Source organism: Microtus ochrogaster, linkage group LG1 (genome assembly GCF_000317375.1).
Source record: "Microtus ochrogaster isolate Prairie Vole_2 linkage group LG1, MicOch1.0, whole genome shotgun sequence".
NCBI classification, from domain to species: Eukaryota; Metazoa; Chordata; class Mammalia; order Rodentia; family Cricetidae; genus Microtus; species Microtus ochrogaster.
This window is the reverse complement of record NC_022027.1, coordinates 11064280-11074867: the sequence shown is the minus strand read 5'-3', so window position 1 is coordinate 11074867 and position 10588 is coordinate 11064280. Positions and strand designations below refer to the sequence as shown.

Sequence of the window (10588 nt, the reverse complement as noted above, 5' to 3'; positions counted from 1 at the left end):
CCCCCCCTCTCTCTCCTTTCCAGTTTGGTGTTTTGAATCAATAGTTTGGGAGTGTTGTTTGGGCTGTCCAAAGCATGTGAGACCTCTCTTCTGGAGACTGGCATCAGAACTGACTATGTGCACTTAAGTCGTGCATTCTTGCTTTCTTGTGGCCTTGGATCACTTGCTTCATTTCTTTGTGTTTCAGTTCCATTATCAGTAAAGTAAGGCTAATCATAAAAATGGGGAGTAGTCGATGAAGTAGATCACTTAGTATAGTACTTGACTCATGCAGAAATCAGGAAAGGTAATGATTCTTGACCTTGGTACCATCATATGTGTTGCTGCCCTGTTTGTTTCCCACTCCAACAGTCCCAGACCAGTCAGCGACCCCTCTCTTCCAGGACACAAGTTCTGAGGCAGAACAGAAGAGAAGCACGCCATCTTCAGCGTGTTAGGCTCATGGGGGGGCCTTTGGCAGAGAGTAGTCGGCTCTTGTGTATCAACACTGCCCTCCTAGCTGTGGGGTTTGCTGTGGGCTGGGGCTGTGGGAGCTCTCGGGTGCTGGTACTGACACTAGTCTTTCCTCTTCAGTATGGAATGCTCCTGTACCAAAACTATCGCATCCCTCAGCAGAGGAAGGCTTTGCTCTCTCCTTTCAACACCCCTGTGGTAAGTAGAGGACTTTCGACAGTCAAGAGCTATGGGAACCTCTTTGTAGCACACCTAACCTGTTGCTAAAACATCAACAGCCACTTCCAGCTCTCAGGGAGCCGTCTTACCTATTGGCTTTTGTTCCTTTAAGTCATGGGATGCATGGATGCTGAAGTCATTCTCTTTTGAGGATATTAAGAGTATAACCACTCCTGCTCTCTAAAAGTACAGACATGCACTATATTACCAACGTGATCTTAAAGGTCCTCTGGTACTATTCCCAGGAGCGAGTGAGAGCAAGCCATGTCATAGAAGAGTCTAATGTTTGCTTCCCTGAACTAACTACTGCTCCAAGCATGATCTACAGTAAGGAGTTGGGGACAGATCAACCAATCTCCCTTCCTTCCCATCTTTTTAAACCAAGCCCAAAGCCATTTTTGCCATTTTTAGCCTGGTCCCACTTAAATCACTGAGTTTTCTGCCTGAAACAGGGAACTCTATAGCTCCCTTCCCAGTGTCTTTATGATTGTTTCATGGGGTGGTCTCCAGCATGCTGCCCTGACTGATTTCTTTGTATCTTAGTATCTGTGGCCTTTGTCTTACAGCGCAGCGTTTCTGAGAATTCTCTGGTGGCAATGGATTTTTCTGGACAGACCGGAAGAGTGATCGATAATCCAGCTGAAGCTCAGAGCGCTGCCCTGGAAGAGGGCCATGCCTGGCGGGTAAGGCACTAGCCCCAGTCTGGGTGAAACTGGTTACACACAAACACCCAGGTTTTGCCAGAAGGGCTCTTCTGGTCCTGGTGAGAGGGAGTTATGGGAGTAAGTGCAGGAAGTGGCTGCCCCGGGAGCCCTCCTTGCTGTTGGCCTTCCACACTACTCTGTTCTGAGCAGCTCCTGCTGATGAATTACTAGTGGCTGTTTGTGGAGGCCTCCGCAGGGAACAGTTCTCGCACTAAGCTCTGGTGCTGAATCTGCAGATGGGAAGATTATCTCCCAGCTCAGGTTTCCCTGAAATTTAAAGACCATGTGCAGAACACCTGCCCAGGGCTCTGCTTCGGAGACATTCCCAGTACTGCAGCCATAGTGTAGGAAAAGGGCAAAAGTCTTCAGCACAGGAACCCTGGAGAACAGTGCTCTGACAACTGCCAGGGTTTAACGCAGTAGCCTGTGCTGCTCTGCTGACTTTCCAGGGTTTACATCATAGGTAGTCAGAGTAAGAAACACGTTGATGCCTCACTGCACGGTTGGCTAGACATAACCAAAAGGCATTTGCTTTACCATTTTGGCCAAGAAACTCTTCATTCTCCATAGTCAGGTGGTACCATCAGAGTCTGAGTGTTTGGGGACACTGCTCAATCATCCTGTCCTGGGCAGTGGATGACTTGGTACATCAGTCTCTTATCTTTGCTAAAGTAGGCATCTCTTTTGCAGAAGCGAAGCACAAGGATGAATATTCTAAGCAGCCAAAGCCCCCTTCATCCTTCTACCCTGAATTCGGGTAAGCACTGCTAATCACTTTGTATTGGACGGAAAGGCAAAGAGCCCTGCTCTCTCAACCTCTCTGAGCTCTGCACGGTGCTGCTAGAGCTGGGTTGACTGGAGTTGTCTGGCTCTTGGGGTCTGTCTGCAGGGGAGCCAGGTCTTACCCTCTGTCTGCCTCCATCTTCCCCACAGTGATTCACAGAACTCAGCATTGGTTTCATGGACGTATCTCCCGTGAGGAGTCCCACAGGATCATCAAGCAACAAGGTCTAGTGGACGGGTAAGGAAACTCCTGCTGATCGAAGCTACGACTTATTGAATGCTCACAGTTCCCTGCAGAAGCCAACTCAGAGTATGCTGGCCTTGCCAAGTTAAGGGCAGAGATGACTCTGAACTCTCCTGTCCTGGATGTATCCAGATGTGCCCTTTACCCCTCAAATAGAAAAGGACAAGGCTAGTTATTTTTTTTTTCTTTCTAAGGCAGTAAACAAATAGTAAAAAGAAAAAAAAAAGAAATCACCAACACCTTTTTATTTATACACTTTATAAAATTGGCTTTTACTAAGGTTGTTATGACTTAGACCTCAAGAGGCTTGCTTCTGCAGTTGTGACTGCTCAAGTAGGTTGTCTCTACAAAGCTGGGCAGGGCAACAGAGGTTGGCTTCACTCGTGTGTGTATAGCAGATGGTGGCAGACATTGACCAGAGTGACTGGAAGCATGGTTGTAACAGGTGACCTACAAGCACTCATATCATAGCTGTCACAGGGTAACCAGGGCCAGCAAGAGACTTTGGACCACAGGGTGCAAACTCTATCACCGCTGCTATCATCCCAGTGGCCCCTCACAGCCCAGGGCAAGTGTTCACCTTTGCCTTCATCCTGCCCTTGCTCCCTATCTACAGATAGAAATGGTAGGTAGATAAATGACTTAGACAGGAACACTCCACGCTCCCAGTTTTCTGTGAGTGAGCATGTCATCCTGCCTACAGTGAACATGTTCCACAACAATGGCACCCATAGCGATGCCACCACCACCCTATGCCAGACAAATGTGGTTTGCAAAACAAAGGGCTTTGTTATGGAGTTTTATTTCATGTCTGCCATTGTACATTTTCCATATTTGCCCTTCTTGCCTTTCTTTGTCCCTTGTCTCCCAGTGGTCCCTCTCCTGCCCCCAAATAGGTCCCCTTCTGCTTGCACTGATTCCATGTGACCACCATAGATAAAGATAAAAATATATTGGTAAGTCTGGCCACACCAAGCCATGGAGTAACGTGCTGGTTGTGTTTCCCAGAATGTACAAATTCTGGATATTTGCATTCTAAAGGCACTGAGAAGTTAACAAATGTGTTTCAAGTGTGGATTCCCCGGTCCTATTTAAATACTTTCTAGTCTAACATTACACTCAACAAGCTGGTGACACCACTAATGGCAGTAGTTTGGTCTAATATCTCATGACATTTCCTCTTCATAATGCCAAGCAGAACTTGGAAACTTGCTTTTCTTCCTTCCTAGTGTGTGGACTGCCTCTTGCACTCCAAGGTTGGAGAGCACCATTGTTAGGACTCTTTGTGCTGTTCTGTTACATTTTATTTTGTGATTGTTTGGAAGTTGTAGAAAAGTTACAAGAAGAATTACTCAATTCTGCTGTGTAACTCTACCCACGATTCTAGTGATAATAGGACAGCACTTTTAGTCTGTCACTGTTTCCCCCTTTTTTTAACATTTAAAAGTAAATTATAGCTTTATGTCCTTTTATTCCTAGTAATTCCTGAATGGAAGCTCTGTGTGGTTTTACCTAACCACAGTGGTATCATGAGAACCCGGAAGCAAACGCTGATACAGTTGTCACAGATTTAAATTTTTAGCGTGCCCCTCCTTGTGTGCTTTACAACAAAGGGGAAAAATCCACATCCTTAGGTGCTGGATCTGCCTTCCTTGTAGGCATTATAGTCAGCTCCTGTTGTGAGCAGAAGCCAGACCTGACCAGTGGTGTCTGGACTTATTCCAAAGCCAGCATCTCTTGGCTAGAACTGGCTCGCATATCTAGGGCAGGAGTACACAGGAAATTATGAGAGATATCTGAAGTCCGTTAGCTCTGTCCCCATAGTGATGGTCTGATACTTGATGAAGATGGTCCCAGTCTGGTTCCTGTCCCCTCAGCTGATATTTCACCTCTTGTGAAGTGTAAGGAAGCGGGAAATACTGCTTCTTTTCAAGGTCACATCCCCTTAGCTCCCACAGAAGCTCTTCTTCCTTGCCAGGAGAGAAGGGTGTGGTGAGTCTTCCACCACTCACTAGGTCACTTCTCTAAGGAAAAACTTTTCTTTGGGTAATTTTGGCATGTTCCTGTTGGACTGCGAGCACTTTCTAACCCTCTAACATAGGACATTTCACCTTCGTCTTTGTAGCTTCCTTTCAATGTCAAATGACATTGTCAACTTCCTTCTGGATGCTGTTGCCACTGAAAACCACTCAGGTGCCCAAACACCAAAGTGTCATGGCTGTAAGCCCATTTTTATCAGCAGGTCTAGCTGATGTGCCTGTGTATACATGCATACTCATACATGGGAAATACACTTGGGTTTAGAAAAATCAATAATCAATTGCTGGTTTCCCACTCCACAGGCTGTTCCTGCTCCGTGACAGCCAGAGTAATCCAAAGGCGTTTGTACTGACTCTGTGCCACCACCAGAAGATTAAGAACTTCCAGATCTTGCCCGTAAGTACTGATCCCTTCAAACCAGTCCTTCTTTTTGCTTCCATTCCTAATGGAAGTTGCAGTCTGAACTTGAATATAACAAACTATAGGTAGTGTAGCAGACGGCCCTGCCCACCGTGTTTTCTGACCTACCTTGCCACATTTGTGTGTGTGGCTCTCAGGAACAAAACCATGAGCAGGCAAATTGGCTCCTGACCACAGGCCATGGGTTGTCCCCCAAGGTCACCTCTTCCTCTAACGTGGCAAGTATTTCTTGTGTCTCTGCAGTGCGAGGATGATGGGCAGACATTCTTCACTCTGGATGATGGGAACACCAAGTTCTCCGACCTGATCCAGCTGGTCGACTTCTACCAGCTCAACAAAGGTGTTCTGCCCTGCAAGCTGAAGCACCACTGCATTCGCGTGGCCTTATGACCTCCTTGCCCTCTCTCAGAGGCTGGAGGCAGCAACACTGGAACGGAGAGGAGACGCCTGCATGAGGGGGAGAACACACACCTGCTCCCACCTAAGGACTCAGAACAACATGGCTTTTCGATCGGTGCCAACCGACCAACATCAATTAGTTATTTGGACTTCACAAAGATTTGCCGCTGCGGATCAAGCAGGACCACCTCCCTCTGCGTCAGCCATTTAAATTGGGGGAGGGTTGAGATCCAGTGCAAGTGTGGGGAGAAACTGGAATGGCGATTTTTGATTAGGCCACGTAGGGTGAAAACCGCAGAGAAGTAATTGGAAATGAACTCTTGCCCTGGAATAATCTTGACAATTAAAACCGCGATGTTTACTTTTTTGTATCACTTTTTTGCACTCCTTCTTCGTTGTCAATGTTGTGCTCAGCCTATGGTAGGAGGGGATGTGGCTTTGCAACCCAGATGAGACAAAGAATTTTGAATTGGCAGATTTCAGCTTGGAAAAAAAAAGGGGGGGTCCCCAAAGTTTTGTTGAGGGCATCCTGCTTACCACAGGTTGCCACAGTGTGGATTTGGCTCCTACATTATAGACACCCCAGTCCTCCCCATCATACTTGAAAAGCTTTTTTTTTAAAAAAAATAAAATAATCAAATCAAAGGTGTTGACCGTGGGTGACACCAAGCATGTTTTGTGGACTCCGTCAAGCTCCCACAGTCTGGTCACCATTGTTGTTGTGCTGGTGTTTTGTGGACTCCGTCAAGCTCCCACAGTCTGGTCACCATTGTTGTTGTGCTGGTGTTTTGTGGACTCCGTCAAGCTCCCACAGTCTGGTCACCATTGTTGTTGTGCTGGTGTTTGGTCATTTCTTATTCGTGTATCTCCTTCTCCACAGTGCAGGAGACCTCGTTACTTTGGAAAACTCGCTGTTCCCCCAGCACAGCACAGCTGCATGACCTCAGCTTTAAACTGATGTCAGCACGCCTTCTTGGAACACATTGGTATTCATTGTGGATGCCACATAGTCCATCTGGGGTGCCCTGTGCCTCACGTTTTCACAGCCACCCACTGTTGTAGAATAATTGCTGCCTTTACCCTCTGCAGTAGCCTCAGTCAGTTCAGTTCTCCCACCGGGGTGGGGTGGGATCGTGGGGTTAAAGGGTTTAAAGAGAAAGTGTCAACTTGTTGGCCTTGTGCTCTGTCAATCTGAGCGTCTATGGATAAAGATAAGGAAACACTGCAGAGGGCACTGGCATAGGCTGGCTTTGAGTCTTTGCTTGATGACCCCTGCGCCCTACTGAAAACCCCCTAAGCCAGCAGGAGCAGGCTATGCAGAGGTTCTGCCTCCACTGGCTTAGGGCGAGAAGTACCTCACAGTGGTTGTGAACATTGAACAGTTTTTAGCAGCATGATGTTTGCTTCCTCCTCCAAGAGAGGAGTCAGAAGGTGGCTGGAGTTGTCAATGGGTCCCCTGAACCCTTTGGAGGACCCTCTGTTGTCCCCTTAATGATTTATCAGGCCATGAGGGTAGCAGACAGGACTCCCGTGAGAAACACACAGACAACCGTGGTGAACAGGTTTCCTTGCCTGACACCACCCCTGAATGGCCCTTTGAACCTGAGCTAGCCGCTAGATTGCCAGTCCCGACTCACTGGAGTGCTCCCCAGGGAGCACCCCTGATTGCCCTGCGGTTGACGGCATGGTGGAAGATAGACGTGTCAGTGCTTTGTAAAAACGAGTCAGCTGCAAGCTGGTCCACAGTTATAGAAACACTGTAGTTCACAGACCACGCAACCCGTGTTTCCACGTGATGTTTATTACAACAAATGAAGAATTTTTTTTCTTTTTACTTTTTAACTTTTTATCTATCTTTTATCTTTTTTTTTAGTAAGACATTTTCGTAAGCATAAATGCTCAATTGCATTTCTCTTTCTTTCGCAGCTAGTTAATCATTCAGTTGACAATGAGATAATTCTCAAGTTCATGCCTGGCAGCAGGTTTCCACTGATCTTCCCCTTTGGGACAGATAAACGGACATTTCAGTTTTACCGTGCTCATTTCTTTTTTGCTGACTTAAGGTCAGAACTTTACAAAACAGACAGCAAACAACTCTAGGGTTTCTTTCTCCAGTTTACACAGACCAGTCCCCACAGTGCATAATCTTTTTCTCTTTTGCCTCTACAGTAGTCAGCTAGGACGTGTATCTCATATTTATAAGTATGCATTTTATTTAAAAGGAAAGTATAGGCTTGACTCTGGTTCACAATTTTGTATGTAGCTGGTTTGACGTAGTATTTTGTACTTCCCTAGCCGAAGTGAATTGTCGAAGGCTGCAACCCGCCTTGAGTGTAGCAGACTTCAGTGGCCCCGAGCTCGCCAGCCTTTGCACAGGCAGCTGGGAATTCCACCTGAAACAGCTAGTCCCTGGGGTAGTGGGTACCCAGCCCCCCTAGCCAGAGACTGAAGGACATTTGACTTTTATTTTTGTATTTAATTGACATGAATGTAAAGGGGACAGCTCAGGGTTGTTTTGGAGCCTGTTTGACTTTGTAATCTCTGCCTGTGATTTTTCTTTTCTAAATGAGAACTCCGTGTAGCCACCTGGACTAAGTTGAGAAGGAAAATGCCAAATGCTTTGGGTTTTTAGAGTTTCAATAGGTAGGCTCTGTTATATTATTAGGTGTTAGAGTTTCTGAACGTGTTTTTTCTTCTTTTTTTTTTCTTTTGTTTGCTTAAACTTTGAAGAAATATGTGCCTCAGCTTAGATGTTTTGTCTTCTCCTTTCTGCACTTAAATACCTGACAGTCTGTCGGATCACTGCGCCTCCGTGAGCATCAGTAGCTCACCGTAGATTTGTGATGTCATAGTGCAAACAGCAGTGACCAGAAAGTGACCTGACATGTAAACGTTTTCAGGGAATGCAGAGGGTGTTAATTAACAGACAAAACCTTTACCCCGCGTGCTTTGCCTCACTTTGTGCTATATAGCTCTTTGGCTCGTGAACCTAATTGTAAACTTTCAGGTATTTTTGTACAAATAAGGGACTGATGTTCTGTTTCTTGTTATTAGAAATAAACATTAATACAGTGTTCTTCATTTTCTGTTGTCTTTTTATTTGCGCCCATATCTGAAGACTAGGTTTGGGGTGGGTAGCTCAGTGGCTCAGAGTGCTCGCTGTGAATGTAAGAGAACCAGGTTTCAGATCACAGACCTCTCCCTGTCCCTCCTCCCCACAAGACAAAAAGAAAAAAAAAAAAAAAAAAAAGACAGGCCTGGGCTGGAGAGATGGCTTGGTGGGGAAAGTGCTTGCCACACATGATGGTTTCAGTCCTCAGAACCCACAGGAAAGTCAGTAGTGGCACACACTTGTATTAATCCCAGTGCTGGAGGGAAAGTCAGGGCTCCTGGGCTTGCTGGACTTGCTGGTCAGTCAGCGTAGCCTAATTGGTGAGTTCTGGATCAAATCAAGGAATTGGTCTCACAAAATAAAGTGAATGGCACCCAAGGTTAACCTCTGGTCTCCAGGTGCAAAGGAGCACGGAAGTTCCTGTCCATCTATACACCTAGGACTGTGATCATACACAAGGCGTGGTGGACTTTGGAAGGTTTCAGAGAGTCACATATCCACAAAAGCTTAACAGTCACCTCCAAATCAAAACACAACACACATCTGACAAGGCATTAAACCATCAAGGACCCAGGTTGTCAAGTAAGAAATTGAGGGGGCTATAAAGATTGCTCAGCAATTAAGAGTGCAGCTGCTCTTCCAGTTATATCCCAGCATTCACGTGGCAGCTCACAACTGCCAGTTAACTACAGTTCAGGGACTCCGATGGCGCTTTTTCTGGCTGCCTCAGGCACCAGGCATACTCACAATATACAGGCATACATATGGGCAAACATTCAGGCACAAAACAATATTTCTGAGAGAAACTGACACATTAAAAAAAATGATGCACTCTGCCACTGCTGTCCTAAGCCCTCACATGACTGAAGGTCCCCACCCGTGTGCTCTGGAGCGTCACTTGCTGACTTCATGCTTCCTCCACAACCTACCCCAGTCACTCACTGTAGGCAGAGACTGCTCGCTCGTTTCATAGCAGCCCAGTCCCGAATAATCACACAGAAACTATATTAATTACAACACTGCTTGGCCTATTAACTCAGGCTTCTTATTCACTAACTCTTACATCTTAACCCATTTCTATTAATCTGTATCGGCACGAGACTATGGCCTAGTGATAAGGATCTGGCTTCTATCTCCTTCAGCAGCTAATGATCCCTCCATAGGAGGAGACAGACACCAGATCCTTACCAGTAGGCCACAGCCTCGTGCTGATACACAGATTAATAGAAATGTGTTAATTTAAGATGTAAGAGCTAGTGAATAAGAAGCCTGAGCTAATAGGTTGGGAAACAAATGAGCAGTCTCTACCTACAGCCCACTTAGAGAAAGTGGATGTTGTCACCTGCAGTGACATGAGTCCTTGGGGCTATGGGGATGACTCGTGGGTAAAGCACTTGGAGGACCAGAGTTTGGATCTCTCGAACCCACATAAAAGCCCGGCAAGTGTGGCAGCTCCGTAATCCCAGCATTCCTAGGGCAATTAGAGAATCACTGGAACAAGCTGGCTAGCCAGCCTAGCCAGAATTGGTGGGCCCTGGGTCCTATGAGAGACACTGTTCCAGTGAATTAGAGAGTGATCAAGGAAGAATAACCAACGTCTACTTTAGACCTTGAGGTGCATCCCAGACACATGCTCACACAAAGCGCATCTGTGGTTGCTACAAGAGCCCCTCACAGAAACAGACAACACCCCTCCTCATCATAACATAACATGACACAGCCCTGTGGCCCCTCACGAGTCTATGATAATGAGGGTGGGTGAGGGCTACCAGACCAGAGTTTCAAATGTACTTTGGTCACTCCAGATCGGATGACAGAAGCCAAACAGAATACACAGGGGAAAAAAATGCCCAGAGCACAACCTGAATCTTGATTTCACTATATCATAAGTACTTTAGATGCATCTTCTGTGCCAGACACAGGTGCACAGACTTATAATACCAACACTTGGGAGGCGGAAGCAGGAGGATCAGAAGTCTCAAAGCTAGCCTTAGCAACATAGTGACTTACAATCCAGAAGCCAACTTGGATTATATGAGATTGTTTCAAAAATATATGTTTTCAATGACCATTAAAATACTAAGAAGGAGCTGGCAATGGTGGCACGTGCCTTTGATCCCACCACTTGGAGACAGAGGCAGGTGAATCTCTGTCAGTTTCGGGCCTGCCTGGTCTGCAGAGTGAGTTCCAGAGCAGCCAGGGCTACACAGAGAA

The 10588-nt window shown here is 46.3% G+C and overlaps 1 protein-coding gene across 7 annotated transcripts in view; it reads left to right on the top strand.

The window, feature by feature from the left end:
- The window catches only part of Grb10 (growth factor receptor bound protein 10), a 112768-nt gene extending 104433 nt beyond the window's left edge, over positions 1–8335 (top strand). For all 7 annotated transcript variants that reach the window (XM_026784966.1, XM_026784965.1, XM_013350755.2 and 4 more), the window contains 6 exons: positions 574–651; positions 1239–1355; positions 2067–2133; positions 2310–2397; positions 4746–4839; positions 5107–8335. In XM_026784966.1, the coding sequence (XP_026640767.1) occupies positions 574–651; positions 1239–1355; positions 2067–2133; positions 2310–2397; positions 4746–4839; positions 5107–5253 (591 nt within the window). In that variant the 3' untranslated portion in view covers positions 5254–8335. The remainder of the gene's footprint in view (positions 1–573; positions 652–1238; positions 1356–2066; positions 2134–2309; positions 2398–4745; positions 4840–5106) is intronic.
- The last annotated feature ends 2253 nt before the right edge of the window (positions 8336–10588 follow it).